General features: G+C 39.7%; 1 protein-coding gene across 1 annotated transcript in view; it reads right to left on the bottom strand.

Moving 5' to 3' along the window:
* The window catches only part of SLC35F1 (solute carrier family 35 member F1), a 248,675-nt gene that overhangs the window by 40,843 nt on the left and 182,980 nt on the right, over positions 1-24,852 (bottom strand). Inside the window, exons 3-4 of the mRNA XM_040552702.1 lie at positions 11,827-11,954; positions 773-932 (exon numbers count right to left, since the gene is read on the bottom strand). Of these exons, the coding sequence (XP_040408636.1) occupies positions 773-932; positions 11,827-11,954 (288 nt within the window). The remainder of the gene's footprint in view (positions 1-772; positions 933-11,826; positions 11,955-24,852) is intronic.

The following is a 24,852-nucleotide window of genomic DNA, read 5'->3' as shown; positions in this document are numbered from 1 at the left end:
TCACTATTCAGTGCTTTTAATTAAGAATGAAAACTGTGCCTAATTGACAATCTCTGAAAAGAATTTCTATCCTTCCCACATCGTTTGGGTTGGCACTAGAAAAATCAATGTGACAGAGGAAGTTGATCAATGAAATCTAACTCTGTCTAGCCTGCATTAATAGCCACACACACATTATTTGTTTGATGCCACACATAAAAAAGAACATTTTGTACACAAGAAGGTGCTTTGCAGTGATTATGCGGGCAAATCCTAAACCTTTACTCTGAGACTGCGTGCATAGCCCAGTTGGTACAGTTAGTATGTAGGTTAGGTGTCTTTTAGTACCTAACCAGTGACCTTGTCTCTGTACAAAATAGGGAGCAAAGTTGAGAGGTAGGCATACACAGTGGACAGGAGAGGTGGTACATTCAAAGATATAGCCAACTTGGAAAAGAAGCAACTGAGGTTTGTAGTCAAACAACTACGTCTAAAGAGAGTGAAGCCACAAGAGTTTAGCATGTCCCCCCAGCCTGCATGAAGGGTGATATGCATTGCAGACACAGGGCAAGTCCATTGACAATAGTGCTGACTTCTTACTGTTGACCCATTTTTGTTGTCTGTCCATTCCAAAAAAGAATGCCATTCACCCCTGAATGGTGCAGTGCTTTGGATCCATGAACACACAGGATTTCTCTCCAATTTCCCCTTTTCTTTGTCCTGTTCTGAAATGTTCTGATCAACAGTTTTTCTGAACAGAACTTGGTAGTACAACATACCCATCATTACTCACCTGCTCCTTGCTGTCTGCCAACAAGGACATCTGCTCCTGCCATACAGCCCATGCCCAGAATGCAGACCACGATACCAATGAAATGTACTGCCTTGTATCGTACCAGCAAGAAAAACCAGGAGAGCAGTATCACCACCGGGATGACAAAACAATCTAGGAGCTGTCAAGAAAGAGAAGAAAAAACAAAACAAAACAAAACAAAACAAATCAACCTGCTAACACTTTACCCTAAAATGCTAGGGTAGGTTCCAGAAGACAGGAGCAGGTTATTTATTTAGTAATAGCAGATACCAGATAGAAAATACATTCAAGTGCTTGTGTCATCCAACAGGCAGACAACAAGGCTATATTGTTCATGACTATTCCACTAATTCAGGAGAGCTGTTAATATAGCTGTTGTAAGACCCAATAGAACTGCTTTGCTCTTTGTTTCAGGTGCATATTCCAAATCCATGGGAAGGAAATCTGGGCCAGAAGAGTGACACGCTATTTTCCATCTGGTCTCCACCTCCGGTGATTAAGGGACAGATACTGAGCACACTTTTCCTGCAGTCTAGACATATGCTTTGATTCAGTCATTTCAGGTCCAATAACCAGGAATGTTCATAACACACAGATTTTTTAAATCTGGCCATCAAGGGATTTCTGCATGCAGAATACTTATGAAAAACCTGTCCCCTGTGGGGACTGTTAGCTCCTTGGAAATATAGTCCCATATGCCTCTAAAGGAAAAAAATAAATAAACACCTTGCCTGCAGTGCAGGAAGCTCAATCTTTTTGCCAATAGACCTTGGGTAAGAGCTTTCTCAAAGAAGTGTTATGAAATACAATCTTTAATGTTTCTTTTCAGAGACACCCAGCAGTAAACCCAGAGAACCAGTGACAAAAAAAGAAACAGAATTAAAGAATTAAAATTACCCATTAAATTAAAGAATTAAAATTACCCGTGATTAAAAAAAAAAAAAGATAAAAGAGAAACATAATTTCTAAGATGAAATTGTATTTTAGAAACTACCAATGCATCACCAGGAAACAAAAATCCTGAGTAAGAACCACCCAAAGAAACTTGAATTTAAGAACCCACTTCCCACTGAATCCCACTCCTAAAGGCATACAGATGTTGAGATTCTGTTGACTAACAATGAGATTTAACAAACTGTGTGGCATACGCTACTATTCAATGCCAGTTGATATAGCAGGAACCAGATCTATATGGTTGCATCTTCTTCCTAATGAAAAGGTTTGGCTTAAAAAGTAATGTGTCTATAGTTCTGGGAAACTCTTCTGGATTTTGTGAGCTTGATTTTAGATGATGCAATTTGTTTTTTCTTCTCTTTGGGCCTATTATCTGATGTTTGTTCTCTCAGTGTGATTTGCCACTAAGCACACTAAGTACTATCAAATAATGATCATGCCCCTTTCAACTTCTTTGTCTGTTCATGGGATTATCTGAAGAGAAACATAATTTTGGATAATTTGAAGAATTCAGTGATTAGAAAGTGTACCTCTCTTTACATGAGAGCTACCCACATCATAAGTACTAAATTTAAGAGTTTAGCAAAAAATTTAAAGCTGACTTTCCCTGAAACTTTGCTTGAAAAACAAAACTATGCAGTAGAAATGCATTCTTTGAAAAGACTCCCCAGACAATCAGTGCAACAGCCTTCAGAAAAGAAAGGGTTCACGAGCAGGACCACACAAGCTCTCAGGTGGCTCAGGCAGTCCCAAAGCACAGCAGAAGTGATGAGGAAAACTACAAATTGGAAAGGACCAAGCTGAAAGAGTGTTCTGCATTGAAAATGAGAGCTAATGATCTAAAAGGCATGACAAAGCCATTTTACAGTGAAAATTGCCTCCAGTGGTCCTCACGATGCAGTCCTTTACAGACCAAACACAAAAAGGAGCAACGGCTGAAAGACCATCATAAATTGTGAGTTCCTTGGTTTGTACAGGAAATCTGCTTTGCCTCTGAAGAGCATATGATGTATACAGCATACATCAGACCTAACACTCAATATCTTTTCTGTTTTGTAAAAACATACTTGAGAAACATAACTTATACACTATAAGTTTTTTGTTTGTTTGTTTTTTTCATAGACAATTTGCAGCCTATTGGAATAGTGTTTCCCTGCTGTGACCTTATCTCTCACTGAGGGCTCTTTTCCATCCAGGCCTGGAAAAACAGTGGCCAGCTGAATTCTTCCGACAGCCAAGCAACTGTGGTCTTCTTGGTGGCCACCACTTGCCCTGGGAGGCTCTCCTCTATGGCTGTGCACTTTTTCACACAGAGAGAGGCTGAGTTGCCCTGGTGTGCCCACCTAAGCAGCTCTTATGGCCTACGGCCCAGGTCTGACAAGAGCCCCAAAACCTGGACTTCAAGGACAAGCTTCAGAAATTTGAAAACACAGAGGTGTTTTAAGAAACCACTTATAACCCCTCCACTAACAGTTACTAGCTCCTACTGAAAAGTCAGTAAGTGTCTGCTGGTTTTATTTTGTGCAACCATCAAGAGGCCAAACATTTGATTTTGCAAAATCAGGAGCTCCAGTCACTTACAAAAACAGCTTTTAAGAACAGATTTAAGAATATGAAGACATCAACTTTCAGCTATTAACTACTGTCTTTCAAGAGACACGGAGTGATTCTGTGGATATTTTTAACCCCTAACATCTGGAATATAGCCCTTGTTGACCCTCACACAAAGGACATGGCACTACATGTTCATTGTGGGCAGCAGCTCTGTTCTGGGTTGATTTATCTACTCTGGGCTAAGCACACAAAAAGAACATTTCCTTGTGAATATGAGGTATGCATTAGGGTGCTCGTGTGATTTCCACAGCCAGTTTTAAAAATTGTTTCTACCTGCAGCATGTGTATTTCAACATGCAAATTCCAACTAAGAGTCTTTTTGAGGAAGATTTAAAAAATTCCTCTCATTCCATGAATATTTAAACACACCTATGCTTTCAAGTATAGAAGATGTCTCTTTCAAGCACTAACTTCAAGGGAAGCATGAAAAGAACCTGCAACAAACAGGTAATGCTGACATCAGTGTGAAAACGTACATCCCTTTGGGACTAGTAGTCCAAGGTCTGATCCACAAACTGCTATTTGCAATACTTTCATTTCAGTTCTTCCAGACTGACTTCATTCTTTCTTTTTTCCTCTGATAAACCTGTCTAGCAGGAGAAAAAATGCACATATATGCTACAGACAAAAGATGTGCCATCATGGATTACCTGATGTGTGATAAGGCTTTCTTATGCTCTTTGTTGCTTTTTCTTTTGTTTGTTATTAGTCTTTTCAGCTATTAATAAAATACATTATACCTAATTGCTATTTTTCCAACTATAAAGCTTTTATAATAACTAAGATAAATTATGCTTTGCTTGAATTTCATTCACAGTACATAAAGGTCAGTCATTTACCAATATTTCACTAGGAATCATCTTCTGTATTTTCCTTCTTTTTAATTGCTTATTCAAAGGTACTGAATATACCCTGTCATTATGTTAAATTAATGAGTGACCTGATTTTAGTCAAAAATACTATTTTAATCACACAAGTTTTCAGATCTCAGTGAACTAAAGGAAAACATGCTTCCTATTTTGCCATTGAAATACATTAAAACTGAAATCAAAGTGTGGTGCAGACAGCTTGAACATTCTGTACAAGGAAAAGCAGAAGAACAGCTCTTTGCTTTGACCCTGCCATATTTTTCTGTGGTTTCCTTTACTAAGAGCTCTGAATTGGGTCACTTCAGAAGGCAGGATATAATAATCTATAATCTATTGATATATCATTCTACTGCAACTACCTTTTATTATAAAAATGTTGTGTTGCTTTAGAGATTGGAGTCTTATTTGATTCTAAAAGATATCACACTGCCTCTGAGGCTGTTGATACACAACATCAAAATTATTTTCTCTGATTATTTGTTTGTTAAAGTACACTCACTTCATTATACTTGTGACTCACACACAAATACTCTCTTGCTAACGATAAATACCCAGTCTCTGATCTCACAAATTCAGCATGTGCCTGCACGTACAGAGCAAGAACGTGCTGCTAGTGGTTGGAAAGGAGAGCTGGCAAGTTTTAGAGAAAAGGTCTATAGTACAGAGGGTGAACTGCTGACCTGCAGCAATATCAAAAAAGAAAAAAGCTGGTCAGCAAGCTTCCTGTGGGAGCAGCTGAGCTGAATCTTCTTTTTTAAACATTCATTATTTTTTTTCCTCTGGTTATAAGCCCTTTTTTTTTTTTCTCACATTAGGGGTTTCTCATTAGTGCTGCCCTCAAACTAATCATGCAGAGAATCAGCTGCACCCTCCATTCAGCTGGTTCTCCAGAGCAGCGAGATCAATGAAATCAGTGTCACAACCGCCCAGCTTTGTATTGTCAAGTAGATGTGATGGCTACTCAAATGCAGTATGAGAACTGGTAAGTTTAATACAACAGCAAGTGCTATATCCAGGAAGAGATGCACCTTCTGACACATATTTTGCTTTTCAGTCAAAAGAAGAAACGGTTTGCCATCCACTCCAGCAGTCTCTCTGTTCCAGTTTTCCCACTGCTTTCACAATACCACACTCTCTTGATTTCACTCTATGTTACACGTGCACAGAACCAGCTGAGACATGAAGCCTCATGGAGCTGGCTGCCAGCTGCCAGGGGAACTGCTCAGCAATTATGCTGACCTGAAACCAAAACCTTTTGTGAGGAAGGTGTGGATACTGGTGATGTTTCTGACAGATTTATTTTAAGCAATTCAAATAAAGAAAGAGCATTGTTTTTACCTTTTGTTTTCTGTTGTGTTTCTACCCGTTATTACAACTTTACTGCTTTCCTGAATGGTTTTATATAACTACAGAATTAATTTAAAAAGTGTTAATGCTTTCATTAAGCCAAAACATAGGATACTGTCAGTAGATAGATTGGTGAAAGAAACCATTAACAATGTCATTTGTTTACAAAAAATGTAAAAAAGGTTTATTTTCACGACATGGAAGAAACAAAAGCCATAAGACTCCTCCCAGTCTGAAGCCTCTTTAAATTAATATTTGGCCCACAAGATCTCTTAACTAGTTTTCTTTGGGCCACATGACTGGTGTTTCTATAACTGTTCTCATCAGTTCCTTTAATTCTTTTCCAGGATTTTCTCTTTTTCCATGCAGACAGTGAAACTCCCTCAAGACTTTCACTAGTGAAAGAATTTCACCTACACCTGCCTTGCATGCACCAATACCTGAGATGAGGATTATTATGGCTCCAGCTTTTTGTGTACATAAAAGGAATTCATTGAGGTCTTGCAGTCATTTTAAGTAAAGAGCGGTGGTCACATCCAACCCACTGTTCCTCTACTATTGATCCTTTATGTGCACCCTCTTTACCACCAACATGAATAATCTCATCTTGACTCATTATTATATATATATTAGGACACACCTCTTCATCCTTTCCTCTCATAACATGCACTCTAGCTGTGCTTATGCGAGATCTGCTCAAATACCACAGTGAAGGAAGAGTACAAAAAAACTGGCTACTGAAATGGCATTTCCTTATCCAACTTCCTCCTTTGACTGTAGCCACCACTGGCAGAAGAAGCCATTTTAATTCTAAGAAGCCATTCTCTCATTCTAAGACAGCAGACAGCTGCCCCAGCAGTCACATACTTCTGCAGAAAAAAAAGTCTTCTGCTTTGCTTCCCTCCAAGTAAGAAGACTGAATATGGGCTTTGAAAGCCATTTTCTCAAGGTTACTTATTAGAAACTTCTCTGTGTCACCAGTTGCTGTAAGCTATGCAGAGGATTAGATCCTGACATGGCCTAGGAAAAATCATGGATGTCTCCCACAGCAAATACTCTGCTTTTGTATTTCACATGCAAGAATATGCAAAATAGGCACAGAACGCCAAAATCTCTGTTTTTGTAATGGGCACAGCTTCACTGACTTTAATGAGATTTTGCATATTTATGTTAGTGAAAAGCATGGCTTGGGGTGAAAGGCAGGAGCTCTGGATACCTAGAGTTAAGCTTACTCCAAAACCATGTAGAGAGACTGAAGGGGGCTGGTTTGTGAGCTATGGGTTTGTAACAGTTAAAAGAAAAGACAGAACAACAACTCAAAATATGATAAAAAACAAATGCAAGATACACCCCACAGACCCTCACAGTATAAATGTATGGTAGGCACAACACCATTCTGCAAACCTGATTAGCATTGCACTATTCCTTCACTGCCCTGAAGCAAAACAGGAAAATATGGTCAATCTCACATGCATGGGATGCGGGGAGGAAGGGAGGGAGTGGAATTTCTCTCTGTTACTGAGATATTTCACATTAGTGAGCGCTGGGCAAGGTGGATCAACAGCTTCAATATCACAAATCCCCTGCTCATCACCTCCCAGATTTGCTTCAAAATTATCTCAAACCTTCTGCCTCAACGCACATTGAGTCCCTGGGGACCGAGAACAAAGCAAAGCCTATTGCCAACCAGCACTTCTATAATAAGCACCTACCGCTGACTTCTTTCCTTTTCTGGTGGCAGTTGTTGAGGTATGAAAACTGCCACAGGTAATTGGAAGTATGATGTACTGCTGAGGCTCACAGTGATCTAAGAGTAGCTGAGAACATCAGCACCGAAGTTTTATCATCTGTCTCTTGGTGTCTGTAAATCCCAGCTTTTACTACCTTTGTTTTCATCATGCCAATCAAAAGCTTGAATGCCCAAGGAAAAAATTACCACATAAATCACTGTTTGGAAACATTGCCCTGTCTTTGACAATGCCTTTTTTCTGTGACACTGGATGCATATTCCACAGTTCCACTTTGAAAGACATTGCACAAATAGTCTGGATGATGTCGCAACACAGAAAAAGGATTACAGTACCACTAGACAGACCAACACAACAGTGTAATATGCAGGTGGATAGAATAGTGTATTTGCAGAAAGGAGAACTAATTACTGTGAGGACAAAGAGAGAGAAGGGAGAGGACAGTCTTCCTCATAATGCAGCCTGATATGATGAGAAAACTTATATGGAAGCCATGGTTACAAATGTTGAAGTCAAAGTCCAAGCATAGTTTCAAAAAATAAAATAAAATATCTAGATCTAAATAATTGCAAGAACTTCAGAATCTTTTAATTCCCTCTGGGGTAACTAATTTTATTTGCTGCATAAAAGATGTCTCTAACAGTAGTTATAACATCCTTCTAAAATAGTTATTAAACCTTCCACAGGCCTACCTCAGAGTTGTGTTAAAAACAGTTAGGTCAAATGTGGAAGGCATTACCAGAGGCAATGCTGGAACGTAAGTGTATAGTTTTAAAATAAATCTACAGGATCTAGTTCTAGTATACAAGGGACTGTTTACTGCACTTCTGCAACTGCTACTACTGATGTTCAAGAAGACTGCAAAATCTAGTGCAAGTTAGATCAACTGCATCAAAGAGAAAATAAAAATAAAAGTTTTTGGCTACCTGGGAATCAGGACAAATGCACCCAAGAGCATTAAGTGTGGCCGATCCCTGACAATTATTGAACTATGTGTTTTTGGAAGTCTAAGTTAATCCCTGGACAAACTGCTTCACCTTTTACATGGTGTATAATTAGTCTTCTGTAAAGCACACTTTAGAAAACAGTCTTCACTTACCAGGTTGGTGTTCTGAGCATTTTCCTGGATGTGGGATGGTTGAGTTTTAGTCCCTCCCAGGTGAGATGGAATTAACTCAAGCCCCTTATGTCAGCTATTGTTTTAACAGATATGACTATATGTAAACAGTGGCTCTACCCTTGTAATTTGGAAAGCACTCCAGACTTTTTGTAAGCACTTGAGGCATGCTAAGATCATCTCTAATAAATTGAGTTCTTCAGGCTACTTTGATGCAGGAATACTTAGCTTTTGAATTTTAAAATGGGGGCAGGTGTTTAGGTAGCAAGATCCATCAATACAGAAGCACTCTACGTGTGCAATGAATGAACATGAAGCTACGAAGAAAGAGCAACCTGAGAGATTCAAATGCAAGTTTTCACGTCCCAAGAACATGCTCTCAGCATCATGTTAGTATACACCGATCAAGGAATGCTAGCTGTCCACAGCATTTTAGATATATAAAAAATTAGGTACCTAAAGGGTACCTTGGATTTTATCCTTAGCTGAAACCTTGGAGTCTGAAATTAACAATGGATTGGTATTCAATTTGATTATTTTATGTCACAGTTTGTAAGTGAGTTTTTTTTTGTTGTTTTTTTTTTTTTTTTTTTTGTTTTTGTTTTTTTTAAGGAAAATTTTGCATTTCTAGGCTGTACAGTTCTGTTTTCATCTCATGGTGGAGCTGAGTGCCACATTCTCAGACAATAATTATAGAGTAACCAAGGATTTGAAATAAACAGAAGTACATCCAAAAGCAAAGGTCAGGTACCATGTAAATCTCTGACTTATGCCTGTGTATCCTTGCTTGCTGTGGTTCTGAAGGAAACTGGTGAAAGACTTATAAGAAACTTTATCAGAAAATTCTGTTTTCCCAACTCAAAATCTCTTAAAGTAAAATTTAAAGTAAAGTTTAGGAAAGATTTGGGTGCAAAATAGCGGGTAGAAGTAGAGCACCATTTTCAGTCTTTTTCTGCAACCATGATGAGATAATGTCTAGGGATGGAGGGGGCAGGGTTGTGAGATGGAGTTAAAACCAGAAATATTGACACTACTGAGTTCAGAGCTACTTGGCTAACAAAGTTGTTGAGTGCTTGGAGTTATATAGTGAAATCAGAATTGCAAAACAATTGCAATAAAGGTATATTTTTACAGTTAAACTTTTAAACTTTGGCTTTTAGCTGGGAGCAGCTTGATGTTTTGTGCCTAAAAGCACCACAAGTCCAGCACATTCTCATGTTAGTTTTGGATGATGGAGCAGAGATATCATGTGGAAAAGGTATATGCTGTAAAATTGATTTCCTGCTGAAATGGTCCATGCACCACCACTATAAAAACACTGCAAAATTTCTCATTTGTAAATTTCAATCTGTCAATAAGTCTAAAAAATTAAGAACTCTTATTTTCTCCCCATCAAAAAAAACTTGGTGCCTGTGAGCATTTAAGGCCTCCTACATAGTGCTCTGGCAGGATGAGGTCTTTCAGAAGATCCTTTCAATAGCGTGGTCTTGTTTGCTTCTTCAGAAACCAGATTCTAGGAGCAGCTGGCTATTTTACATCTTTTACTTTCCATTTCATACCAGTTAGACTAATGTTGTTTCAGGCTGAATAATCTCCTGAGCTCCTTCTGTTTCATCGCCAGGTGAAATAGGGCCTTGTTTGTCTACAACTCACCAAACATGTGACTCAACATTTTAACATGTTAGCTCATACTCTAACCATTCTGACCATGTCTTGAGGTTTCTCTATACTTAGAAGCCCATCCAAATTATGGCATGAAGTGAGTTTAAAATGCAGCATATATTCCTGACTCACTCCACATGTATTTGAGCAATCAAGGACAGCTGTGGGAAAAGGAGACTTTGCACTCCTCACTCCTGGAAAAACACCTGATGACATTTGATCTTCTACCTCTTCCCTCTTTCAAGCCATAGGGGAAAGAGAACCGAGTTCTCTTGCAAACTTTATGTGGAAGAGGTCTAAGTAGGAGACGAAGCTGCCTGTATCGTATGACAGTTCTCATCTTCCATCCTTCCTCTCTCTCAGGGGCTCATTTCAGCTAACAAATTCAGCTGAGACACTGGTAATGCCCTTAAACTGTCCTTTCATGGATGCAGCCAGACAGACCTCTGAAACACGCTTGTTGGTGGCTGCAGGAGATGGGATTTAATGACCTAGATTGCCTTGCTGAGGCCATTATTCCTACATGCTATGAGTGAACATGCAAAAGAAGCAGTTCAGCTTTTGCTTTTCTATTGGAGGCTTTTAGTAGCTATAAAATCAGACAGTATTCAGTTGGATTTATGTTTTAACCTGTACTGACTAATCTGATGCGGAACAGTGTTAAAAGTGTTATTAAATTGTCTGGGAATGTTTCAAAGAATTCTCAAACCATGATTCCGATGGTAGAGGCATTTGTGAATATTTAGATTAGGTCTTAGATTCAGATTCCTTGGATTTATAGTTTTCTTCTGGTTTTGCTTCTTATTCAGATAAACATGCTCAGTGTTTTCCAATATCACTTGTTCAATTGTGGAAGAGATATATTCCTAATTAGCTTTGGTTTTGCAGAACTTTAAGTGCTGCTCCATTATTTTACTGGCTCTAAAGCAAACTTCGGGCAAGTAAGGTGTAAAATAACCTGAACACTATCTAGGGTTACCCAGTGATTTAGAGATAATGTAAAAAGGGAGTATGTTTGTTTTAGAACAAGTAGCAATGAAGTATGTAATGATTTCCCAGGACAGACAATTTCCATTTTCTTAAAAATGTTTCTATTATTCACTTCTGCATTTCCAAGGGAAGAAGACTCAGTCTTTGGTGCCTGCATTTGAAATATACAGGTTAGATTTTTGGAGAAGTCTCTACCCTAGTTTTTGTTCACTGCATGTACATTTTTTTAAGGGAAGGTACACTTTTGATAGCTGCAATTAAGCAGTTATATAACATAATACACCAAACTGCTTGTGTAAGACTTCTTCATCACATCTACATTAATTTTACTTAATGACAAGTTTTACACTCAGACCTGATTACCAAATTCTAAAAGAAGTTATTGTATTGTTTCCAAGTACAATAGAAATGAGAAGAAAACACCACATCTTCCTATCTGAAAATATTTCCTTGAAGGAACAAATTAAGAAGGTTAGGTCAAAAATGTGAATATGTGTGGTTTAGCACAGCCCAATAACATGAAAGCCAGTGAGTTTTTGTACAGTTTGGAAAATACTGAGTAATAAAACTAGTGCAATATAAAAAAATGTCTTGTGAGATGGCATTAAAAAGCACAGAGAAGACACAGGAAGGAACCAGCTGTCAGTGTACTGAAGCCAATGGAAGCTGAAACATTGATCACATCAAGCCTGTTATATTACCTCAAAAAGAGAAAATCCTTTGTGTACTTACCTGTACGCTAGTAAGAGTGGTGTACTGATAAGCTTTGACAACCAGGTAATTGGCTTCTATATCTATTATCCCTAGGATCATGTACTTCCACCATCTCCTTTTCAAAATTGCCAGCAAGTTTTCTTCTCCTGTGGTTAAAAAAATAAAAGAAAGAGAGAAAAGAAGAATTATGTAAAAGAGTTAGGTTTATATGCACAAAGTACCTGCATGTCAAGAGAAATTATCTAGAAGGTATCTTGCATTTACAACATGTAGCTGAAAAGCACTATATATTACTAGGTACAGCAAGGAGGTGAAAACTAACACACCCTGCTTGTCTTGCAGAAATGAAAACAGCCAGCTTGGGAAAGTAAGTTGCGAAGGCCAGACTGTCGCTTCATTTGAGATGTAAACAACGTCAAGAAAAACAAGGGCAACTCGGGCAGGCTGTAGAAGTGTTCTTAGTTTTACTTTTATACACACATATATATACATATGTATAAAACGCTAAAGAATAGAGTTGTTATTACCTACACTTATACTTTCCACACATACTGGTAAATGCTGTATTACACATGATGCTTCTTTCCAGAAGTGGGGGATTACCAGTATTTGTAACTATGATGGGATATGAGGGCAGGCCAGCAATAGCAAAACTTTTGGGCAGATGACAGATCCTGATCAAAGGATAGCTACTAAGATCCTAGGGGTCCAAAGTATCGGACTTGTTTGGAGAAATGCAGAGTCTGTCCTTCTCAGCACAGCCTGACAGGTTTCTCTGCTCCCAGGACCAGCTTCTGAAGGAGGCAGGTTTGCTCTGTGGTGCCTTGCATGGGAGCCCTGCCAATCACCCAAGACTTAATTTCCACCATGTGAAGACTGACAGTACAATACAGCCTGCAGATCAAACCCACAACTTTCAAAAGGTCAAAGCAGTCCTCACGCTAGGCTAGGGATTATTATCGCTCTCAGTGAAAAAGAAGCCAGCTCATTAGTGAGGGTGGGCAAACCTGGTACTTATTTGCATGACAGTATGCTCCAGTCATGATGGGACCCTGCTGTGAAAGGGGCTGGGCAAACTGATTGTTAGTGAGCACGGTAAGATTTTATGTCTTTGAGAGTGTGCAGCCCTAACAGGAATCTAAGTGGGCTTGACCTGTGCTGTGAAAGAACCAGAAACAGAATTTGAACTGTCTTGAAAGTTTAAAAAGAAATCCACTATCTTGAGAATTGTTCCTTTTGCTGCAGCCTTTCCAAGTGTCTGTGATCATCAAAACGAGCTGTGGAAAATACAGAAGAAAGGGAACATTATTGTCAATTGGCACCAAAACCTGCTCAGGCTTCCCAATTCTCCCTCATCATTTTCCACCATTACAAGTGTGTTCGTTCTTGGGTTCAAACAGAACCTGGTGGTATGTGTACTGTGAGACTGTAAGAAATGGCAGGCTCTCCAGAGCACAGGATTATCTCAAATCTCATGAATGCAAACAAAGAAAAATGGATAATTACTTCAGAAATTCATTCAAAATCTGAGCTGGTAAAGCTTGGCTCCACCGACTGACTTGAATATTTGGATATTTACCTGAACAAAGCATCTGAATCATCTGATGTTTGTTCATTAACAGACACTCACATATATCCACACATCTAGTGGAATATCATTAGGCAACAACCTAATTATTACAGTGATAATGACACTGAATGCACAACTGTAAATGCTAAAAAGCTTTATTTCCTGTCCTTCCTTCCTTCCTTTTTTCTTTTTCTCCTTCTTTCTCTCTCTCAATAAGTTGAAACAAGATGGTGAGTAGGCTAATTATTTAAGACCCTAAATAAGAATGAGTCAGTACATTCAAGTGTATCACACTTTCCTGTTACCGCCAACTCACAGGAGAACTTTCACTAAAAAGAAATTCCCACCTTTTTTTTGCACAGTGGTTCAGGAACAATGCATTTCAGGCATGAATTATGACTAAATTTGTGTATTTGTTATGATGATTTGAGCAAGCAGAAAGAGGAACGTTTTAGATCTTATTTTTCAGAACATTTAGGGACGTATTTTCAAAAAAAGCATTTGAGATTAGATGTCCTAACTCCTACTAAAATCAGTGTAAAACATGCAGATAAATCCTTCCCAGGTACTGAAACTCTCTCTCTAATTTTTATGCTGCCTAGATAACACCTTTAAAATACCAACTGGAAAACACCAACACAATGGAAAGGCATTTCAGAGCAAATTTTGAGAATGCTTGAAATACAAAGACATCAAACTACTGGGCAGTACAGAGCTCTCAGTGTCACAGCAGTCTTTATTCCAACAGCAAAAATCCCACTTAAGTCTGGTTTTGATACTTAGCCCCCTGCCTACAAAGCAGACAGAAGAAGCAGGCTCAAGCTCTGAGCCTGGCATTAGGCTTCCTGATCAAGGACTAAGGACAAATCTCAGGGAAACTGTGGTGCCTTTGGTTTGTCAGTGCTTTCTTTCTCCAGATTCAGCTTCCAACCACAGGTCACTGTACTGTTCAGATGTAGCCAAATAAGTTAGCTATGAAAAGCAACGTATAGACATAAGTTCTGGCTAAAGGGTAAAGTCAGAGTTTCCAGAGGTGGAAATTAAGTGATCTACAACTTTAACTGACATTCATAATTCTCCCTTTTGTTTTCTCAACCCTTGCTGGGCTAATGACAGAAATAAGAAAAATATTTGGCAAGTGGTATTCTATCTTTGATATAAAGCCCTGGGATGTTCCCAACTGCAAAAGATCAGGTTGAGCTGAGAAGGCTCTGCAGAACAAAAAGCACTGACAAAATGAATTTATGCAGGCACCGTGCAGCTCTGGTGAACATTGGTTTAGCTTCACAGCAAGTGTCTTTGTCTCACCCAGTGGAAAGCAGAGAGATGTACAGGCATTCAGTATGACAGAAATAAAATAGAGAATTTGTTCCTGGAAAAAAATCTTGTGCACAAGCTGCATCTTTCTCTGTGGAACACACTTTGTCTTTGCTTCCATTCGCAGGCTGCATTTCCTTCTACTTGGCATGTGAGAAAGGTCTGGTTTCTGACCTGGGTCCCTTTGTTGTTGTTATTATTACTATTATTACTATTTATTATTTATTATTATCTTCTAGCACGTTTAACACATTGTTAATTTGGGGGATGTTACTTGTTTACTCTCCTCTATTTCTTTGGCATTGTCATCAAAAATCATAGAGGCAATGAATTTCTCTTAAAATGGGAGGCTTTCTGTGAAGAGAGTAGGGGAAAGATGAACATCTGTAGTGGGTTTCAATCCAAAGCTATGGACAAATCAAGGAAGAGGTGAGTGGAGTCCTGGTTTTGAGATGGGGCTGAAATAAAGCCACCATATTGACATGTCACACTTCTACAAGAGAGATGAAGTAGAAGGCAATGATGCAAGACAGCCTGGAGAAGGTGCGGGCTGCCAGCAGGAGAGGACCTCTGGACAATCATCACAGATGGCATCTTCTGTGAATACAGTGACAACACAGAGAAGGGAAATGGGATAGCAGTTAGGTAGATAAGCCTTTACTTAACTTGCAGAGACTCAAAAGAGAACCAGAGGGCATCAACAGGTTCATTCAAAAGTCTACAGCCCAAGTAGGAATAAACATCACCTTTGCCTTAGAACCAAACAAAGAGGGGGAAAAAAACACCACACCATTCTATTACAAACAAAACAAAAAGAGGCATTCTCTCTCTCTCTTTTCCTTGATGACAAATCAAAGCAAGTTCATTAATTGGGTATTATGAGTTGTAAGCATTGTAGGACAGAAGGACCAAATGTAGATGCCTAAATCTGAACTAGCTGGTAAGGCATTTTAAAGCATTATTCACCTGACATATTCCAGCTGGATTGTTTAGGATGAGATAACCAGTGTTTTGAAAACAAACATCTCTCCCACTGAATGTAAAGGCACTAGAGATTATGTCAGATTGTGTGTTTTTGTTATTATCTCAATAGGGCTGTGACTAAGGCTTCCAGCCAGTCATATAAACAATAAAACAGACGGGTGCAGGTTAGCTTAAAGGCAACACTTACAGCAAGCCAACAGAACATATTGGTGTTGGTGAACATGCATTTATGTGGGTGCACGGAGTAATGCCATCTAGAAAGTGCCATTTTGTGATAGAGATCCCCTTTCAAAAAACAAAAACAAAGCCCTAACTTCTGTCAGTGCTTGAGCTTTTGAGAATTTGAGCCTTCATATTCAGTCTAATCCAAATGTACTGTAAAGTTAAAAGCAAACTGCATATTAAGAATGTTTTTAGATTCAGAGGTCTAACATACTGTTAACACAGAGAAATACAAACCCTCTCCTTTGTTCTTTTGAGAAGGACCTGTTTGGTTTTCTTTTGTTTGTTTTGTTTTTGTTTTTTACTAATTTTGCAGTGAACCACACTCTTGACAGTTATATATACAGAGGAGCTTTAGTGTTTGAAAAAAAAGCTACAGCTTTGCCTCTGCTGGCTCAAATTAAAAATCAACAAATAAGCTGCTTTGTAGAAGAGATGATTTTACATCATATAATAAGGATTTACCCCTGGGGGTTTACAAAATTAAAAATAAATTAGAGAGAAAATTAAAAGAGGCTTTAGCTGTGCAGCATCTACCAAAAATGCATATATACATGTGCAAAAACCTTTTCGCATTCACCCACACAGCCGCAGAGGTACAATAATAAAAAAAAAACAACAGCCATTAAGACAGCAAATTCCCAATTATTTGTATATGGGCTTGGGACACAGGTGGAATAACAGCACTGCCAGACCAGAATATAAGCATATTGCTTCTCTTTCATCTGCTGCAGTCTCTCCCTTTTAATTCAGATGACAACTTGCTATTTAGATCAGATCATCAAAGGCACTATGCTCTCCTTCTGCGTTACAGCACGGAGCTCAGCAGAAGAGATCTAAATGTATGCAGGAGACTTGCGAGGGGGAAGACAAAGTAGGTGTGCAGAGAGGGAACTCTGCCTGGTATCCTGTTTCTCTGCTGCCCTACCAGGAGTGCCAGAGTCAGGCAGTAAAGAGGCAGAAGTCTCATGGAGGATGAAGATTAGAGCAGAATGTACTTACCATCATCATTGCTTTGAAAAGCAATCTCAGTTAGAAAGTACAGTTATGGGATAATTGTTTCTTTTCCATTTTCACACACTACAGCAAGTCTTGCAGATAAGGAACTTGACCAGTACCAGCACTGCTTCTCCACAGACTTTGTAGTCATCCAGCCCTGCTGCACGACAAGGGAAGAGAGGCAAATGGGGCAATGCCCTGCAGGGGTAATAGGGATCTACTTTGCTTTACTACATTGTCTAAACATAAGGAAGCACTTCTTCACTGTGCAGGTGATGGGGCAGTGGCACAGGTAACCCAGAAATTGGAATCTTGCTCCTTGGAGTTCTTCAAAAGCCACCCGGACATGGTCCTGGGCATCCTGCTCTAGGTGTCCCTGCTCAAGCAGGGGGTTGGACCGGGTGACCTCCAGAGGTCCCTTCCGACCTCAACCATCCTGTGATGCTGTGACAGGACCAAGAGGCTCCCATGCCTGAAAAACAAAACCTTGCTTGTCTTCCGCTTTGCTGAGATGCTGGTTCAGTAGATGCAAAGCCTGTTGTAGATGACTTTCAGCTCTCCATAAAGGTCAAAAGAAGTGTCCCTCTTCTGTGAGATTTTAAATCCTTGACCCAGAATAGTTTCTTATTTCCTTGTATCTATCTGTATTACTGATGACTACTTTATGGTAGTACTGTTGCCTGAAGGCAAACCACTACTACTGCTTAATTATTCACACAACAGAGAAAATGTCCTCTTACAAGGATGCTCCTCTGATCTTCCTTCACAAAGCACCTAAGTATACTCCATTCACTGCATTTGTTCTACACCATGTTTTCAGCAAACCTTTGGAGAGCCTAAATAACCTTAGCTCTTTCTGCCTCCTCTGAATACTCAATCTTATCCAGCCTGATTTTATCCAGAGCTCCTTTCTGCTTCCTCTCCTGCAGTGAGAGAGGTGCAGCTGCCCTGTGTTGTGGCCGCAGGCAGCTCGCAGACCTCCAGCTACTGTCCACCATTCCTGCTGCTTGCCCGGTGCTGCTGCTCGCGGTGGTGGGTCTGCACGGTGAGCCAGACCAAAGAACTGCTGACAAACTGCCACCAAAGCTGTGGGTGCGCCCAGTGAGCTTTCAGGTTTTCCTGTCATACATACTGAAGGAAATCTGCAACAGATGGTGCTGCTGAGGTGGGACGCAATCACAGGACACCATCTGGCTGCAGACCCAGCACCAGGGGACAGCTATGCCATGGGAACGTGTCTTCACCTTTGTCTGGAGTAAATCTCATTTACCAGTCACAAACAGAACTAGCTCATCGTAAGTGTTTAGACTTGCTGTTTCCCTTTAGACATTCTGCACATTAGGCTGGAGAGGTTTTGGCTACATCAGAAAGAGAGACAGAACTGGCACTTCTCCTTTTGCCTCAGCCCTGGATGTAAATCACAGTAACTGAAGTCAGATCTAGGAACTTGAACATGCATTTTCACAAAATACGATTAATTTTTGATGCCTTGATTTTGATCCAGCCCAAGCTCTGTAGCTAGATCTGATAATCTTCAGATGTTTTCTTATTTCAGAAGATTACAAGCGTCAGGGACTGACCGCAGCCCTCATTCCCCGTTCCCCTGCACCCCTTGGGGGGAGGAGGTGGAAGAGGGTGGATGGGTGGAAGGCGTTTTTAGTCTGCTTCTAGTTTCTCACTGCTCTGGTCTGTTAGTAATAGGCAATAAATTACATTAATCTCCCTATGATGAGCCTGTTTTGCCTGTGACAATAATTGTTGAGCGATCTCCCTGTCCTTATATCAGCCCTTGAGTCCTTTTCATCGTATTTTCTCCCCCTTTCCCTTTGAGGAGGGGGAGTGAGAGAGTGGCTGTGGATGTGGTGGAGCTTGGCTGCCCAGCTGGGTAGAACCACCACAACAGCCTGTGATGAGAACCATGCCGAACCTGAGGAAAGCTCTGAAAAGCACATTGTTTCAAAAGGAATGGGCCTCCAAGCACTCAGCCCTTTAAAATGTCAAGATGTTTAATGACCTCCAAGATGCTTCTAGTACACAAACTTTTCACTTAAGTTGTTTAACCTCCTAGCCTAAACTTGGGTAAGCACCCTTCTTGACCTGGCAGCTTGCTTCCTGGGAGAGGCACTTGCACTGACTTAATGCAGGGGTACATAAGTGCTCTGACAAGCTGGAGCCTTTCCTCAAACCTGAGCTTTCGTGAGGTCATTATGTCCCCGTGCATGATATTTTCAAAACTGATTTCTGATCCACAGTACTCTTGGATTTAAGTTAACTCTGAGCTAACATTCTGGTCTGCCAGATTTCAGGGTTAAACCTGGCTCTGTCTCACACAGAAATACTTCAAAATAAACCTATTTCTTTACCCTGTAAGCTCTGCAGTCAGGCACTTCTTTGATTGTTTAGCCTATTTTATCTAGTGTGAAGCTACTTATAGCACTGCAAAGAAAGCATTTGAAAAGAAAAAAAATATCTCACTTTCAAATATACCAGAGTGTTAGTGAAGGTAAAGAAATCTGTATACATCTCTGTATCTTATTTATAAATGTGTAATTTGCATGAATAATTTATCCTCCTGGATGATCTTAGACGTATTAATCATATTCATAAGACTTACTCAAAGTCAAATAATCTTAAAAGAAATAATGTTCATTGTTTAAGGTAGAGGAATCAGTTATGATGGATAGGCTTTCTTTTTCTTCCCCTTTTATCAACTCATTACGAAAGGTTGGTCCAGCCATATACCCACTCTGTGACATTTGTCCCTCAGCAGAAAGATATGAATAATGGATTATCTACTTATTATTCATGATTTCTATGAAGTTTATTCCCCAAAGCATGAGATTTCCCTGAGATAGTCAGAAAAAAAAAGACAGAATGCCAATTGCCGTTATTATTAACCAGCCATAGATCAAGCAGATCCAACAGAACTTGAATTTTTAGCCTGTCTTTAAAGGCGTAAGGAAATCAAGGAGTGTGTATCTTTCTCAGCTCCCCATCAATAACATTTGAAAACAGTAATCCAAAATAATTTGACACAGACAGAGTGCAAAGCTGTTAGTTCCTACAGTTTTACTGTGAAAAGGGAACTGAGCAGGAAAAGAAAACCTAACACCACTGCCATAAAGAAAAGGCTTGGAGGTGAACTTATTATTAGACACCAGAGAGCAGTCTCTGTATCTTAAGCAGCAACTCACTCAGCCCTGAGACATAAACCCCTAAGATATCAGGCGATGCTGGGGCTGGGGCTCCCAGAGCTGCTGCTTTGCAGCAGGGGCAGGCATGACGTATAGGCAAGGACTGTACAGAGCATGCGGTACACAAGAAAAAGAACCTGCTCTCATGGACTAAGAAACCTAGAGAGCTACTAAGAAAGAAACCTTTCTGATGATGAATACCAGAAGGACAGTACTATAATAGGCTGCCCAGGGAAGTGGTTGAGTCACCATCCCTGGAGGTCTTTAAAAGACGTTTAGACGTTGAGCTTAGGGATATGGTTTAGTGGAGGACTTGTTAGTGTTAGGTCAGAGGTTGGACTAGGTGATCTTGGAGGTCTCTTCTGTGATTCTGTAAAGAGGAAGAAGGCTACTGGTGAGTAAGTGAAAATGGGAGCATTATCTATTGTGGTATGAGCACTGAGGGCACATAGGCATTCTGGTACGGTGACAGTTCTTGTTAGTTTAGCAGTAGTGTTGAGGGACTTTAAAGCAGAATAGGATGGGACATGGATGTTAGACGCGCTGTTGGCAGAATTAAAACTTTATCTGGAGTCAATAGTGTTAACTGAAAGTATGTAAAATGCTATTTTTTGCACCATTTCATGTCATTGCCCTGGGCCAAGGGCAGAACTGCAGAGTTCAGAATACATTAGGGCTGGGTATCTCAAGATGAATTTGACTTTACAGATGGTCAAAGATCTCTAGAGGTATTTCGGTATTCTTCTGTGTTAAAAGGCTGCCAACATGCACCCAGTCCTCTATGGAATATCTATTTGCAGTAGCAGCTGTTGATGGTTGGACCAGATGATCTTGAAGGTCTTTTCCAACCTTAAAGATTCTATGATTCTAAGAGCTAGCAGAATTATTCCCATTCCGGGACTTTCTTCACTCCATTGTTTTTGAACTGTAATAAGGTTTACTAAACTTCCAAATTAAATATTAAATATTATCCCTGGAGGAATACAAAACCTTTGGGAATGTGTCACCATCATGGGTTATATTAAGAGCCTCACATCAGAACCACCACAGATTATTCAAGAAACTCTGCAGATCACACACAAAACAGAAAGTGTAGGAGTGTAAAGCAATTGCACGGCTGGATACTTTCCCATCTCCAAGGGTGACCAGTCACAGAGGCTCAAGAAAAGCACACAAGACACACCAACTCTTTCACCGTTGGCCACAGCATGATCGCCTTGTTTAATTCATGGTAGAAATTACAAAATGCACCACAGAGGAGTAAACCCAGCTAAGAAGAGAGAAAATGCAGGCACGGGGATATAGAAATGCCTGAAACCCGATGACTATAAATAACACCCAGAGCTGGCACATTCAATAATTTGCCTATTTCTTGATACTTTCAGGATTTGTGCACACCAGATATCGCAATGCCATGTCTATAATTATCAAAACTACTTTAAAAAAAGCTGTTTAGATCCTATGTATCATGACCATCTTCTGAGGCATGTTACTAAAAGCATAAAACTTCACAGAACCATGCTGATTTATTGTCATAAGGCATCACATAACTACCCAGCTAGGCAATTATAGGCAATTCATCTGAAGAACTATCTATTCTTTATCACATAATCCTGAATAAATTACCCAGAATGATGATTAAGATTAGAAATCAGGCCAGATTATTTTTAATGGGAAGCTGTTTGGAGCAGGTGATATTTTGTTGTATCTGCAGTGTACCTAAAACAATGGGGTCTTCACAGGACCTCTGGAAATCTAACAATCTTGAATATTGAATAATCAGATAAAAAAAAAATGAATCAGCATTATACATCCACGTATTAACATCAAGAAGAAAGCAATCTGGGATACAACAGAAACAATGAAGAGCAGCCCTCCATCCTGGGTAAAGAGAGCATAAAGCTTACATTTCTATGCATATGGAAACAGATAATGAGGATTTGGATGTGAAAGCATTTGTAGAGTGACATGACAGCTAACAGTGTTGTGAGCACATATTACTGTCTGCCACCTCTGTCCATGCACAGGCATGCTAATACAGCCCAAATGTGGCTCTGCTACAATGGATAGATCAAAATCAGAAAGTTTCAGTCCACCACCTATAGCACAGTTTCACTGGATGATCTGATAGTCCTTTCTGCAGCAGTGTACAGACACACACATCACCTCAACATCCCTTGTCTCATCAGGACATGCACATTGAGAGAAGCCTTGCAGTACAGTGCTTTGTTTTGATTCCTTCTGCCAGCATAGACAACCCAACATTAACTAGGCCAACAAAGAACTTTCTTCTCTTGGTATGGCCACATCCACACCCAGGCATTGCCTGAACATCAGTTCTGCACCTCCACGTGGGGTGCACTTCTTAATTCCTGAGCTTGAAGATCTGGGCTGAAAAACTACAGCTGTGTCATTTCTGACAAGAAAATCATAAATTTTCCATGATTCAAACTCTGCAACAAGACAACTTACAGGTTTATGAAGCACTTCTAGCACATGTATATTCAAAGTAGTACATTTTCTTGTATTTATTGCCAGCTTTCACATGCATAGTTGTCAGAACTAGCACATAAGTGCAGTCCTACCCAGGAAGGTGGGGAGTTGAGTTGTGGACACTGATGAAATTCAATTCAGACCCTGTAAAATGCTCTAGATAGAACATTAAATGTTAATTAAATGCTGAGTGTCTATCAGCTTAGCTTCTGTAAATTGGTCAAAGCAGCTTTGTAGCAGGGACTGAAACTCACCTGGTCTTGTTTTTAAGCAAAATAATGACTGGCATACAAAGTGAAAACCAAGGTCTTGTACAGACAAAGGAAATTTCATGTCCCCGCCTAGCAAAGTCTTAAGCTATTTTATGAAGTCTGAAAAATGTAGAATCTAATTATTGTAGCTGTGTAACTGAAATAATGAGGAGATTGAGACTAGGACTGATAAGCATTTAGATGCTACACTAATAAGCTGGAGGTCTGCAGTCCATCAAAAGTCTAGCAAAAAATTACCTGCAGTGGGATGTACAAGCTGCGAAATACTCATTCAGTGCTATTACAACCTGAACTAAGCACCTAGTGCTGATGATGACTGAAGATCGTGCAAAACCCTAAGGTATCCAAAAAGAAATTAACTGTATATAACATGTATTATTTTTCTGTGGTAGAAGATGATAGCCAACAAGAGTATGATAGAGAATTCCAGGGTCTCACTAAATATATAGAATAAAAATGATGTGTAGTTCAGATCCTCCGGTATTACATTTCAGGAGTGCTAAAGTGCTGCTGCTGCTTAAAGAATGAAAAACTAGAATTACGCTTGCTGCTTGCTATACTACCACAACAAAGACAAGTAATTTATAACACTATTAAACTGAACTTCGTATCTTGGAAGAGGTAAGAGATAAGAAATAACTTGGAAGAGTTAAGAGATAAGCAGGTGCTTCCCAGAATGGTGGTTTTGGGCCCCTTTGGGTTCAGTCCCAGGAGAGGTTGGGGCAAGAAGAGATCAGTGGGGAAGGGAGCTGCTAGAAGAAGTGGCCAATACCCACATTTTGCCTTCAGGGTGAATGCAAGTAGATCACAATGGTGTCTAAAGATCCTCCCTGAAATAATCAGCACTCACTGACTCTGAAACTTTAAAGCACTTTCTGTAAATTCTCCTGCAATATGGGATACTGCATCATATGGAATTCAGCAGAGCGCACTAAAAGTTAAATGTCTTCCACTCCTCCCCACCAAGAATTCAGGAGAAAGCATATTGGAAAACACTGCTGAGGGATGCAAGAACTTGACACAGCAGCTGTGAAGAGTGACTGGTCCTCTCTTGTCCCAGCTGACTGCCACAAAACTCAAAAAATCATAGCAATGAAAAAGCAGAGATAGTTGCAACAAGCAACCTTATTACAGAAGTGTTTCCTTTACAAGAATGCTGATTTTTAAGCAAATTGCTGAATACCTATCATGTTGTCTGAGCTTTAACAGTAATTGACACAGAAGTCTTTCCACAACACTGAGAAATAACACCTAATTATAAATGAGGCCAACACTTTTTTTTTTTTTTTTTTTTAAGGACTGGAATCATAGAATCATAGACTAAGGTGTTAGTAAGATATTTTGGCTGATAACTGCTACCTGAGGTTCTATAATGTGAAACTGCAGGGCTACAGTAGGAGGAACTTGCATCATGCACAATTAATATTCATGCTGAAATTCCAGCAACTGATAAGGCACCCAGTCATTAACGTGTGAATTATGACCACGTATCCCAACTACAAGATACCCTTTCACATATCCAGCTTGTTGCATTTATGCTGGTATCACCAATGACCATTTCTTCAGCAGCACGTTTTCATATGCTTACACACATGCATATCTGACTCAGACACTATTGATGTTCTTTGACAATTTCATCAGCCCAGTTGCGTATGTTAAACAAGACTCACCATTTTATTCCCTTCCTCTTATTTCACAGTCCAAGTCCAGAGGCAGTTCAGTCATGCAACAACTGCTCAGCACATAAAAGTTCAGACAATGCACCTCCATAGAACAAGCTGCTGACACAAGCGACAGAGCACTGAGGGCTGCAAAGCGCAGAGACAGAGTCTTTTTGATATTTTATATATGAGAGTGCTGTACTGATGCATCTAATATTGAGCAATGTATCAGTACAATGCTTCGAGAAGAGGAAACCATTCCAAAAGTAGGGGTCACCTTACCAATTCCATTTCTCATGGAAAACTCATCAAGACCAGCAGGATGAAGGTAT

This window comes from Cygnus olor, chromosome 3, assembly GCF_009769625.2.
Source record: "Cygnus olor isolate bCygOlo1 chromosome 3, bCygOlo1.pri.v2, whole genome shotgun sequence".
Taxonomy (NCBI): Eukaryota; Metazoa; Chordata; class Aves; order Anseriformes; family Anatidae; genus Cygnus; species Cygnus olor.
Note: the sequence above shows the minus strand (reverse complement) of the source record. Positions and strands in the feature narration are given on the sequence as shown.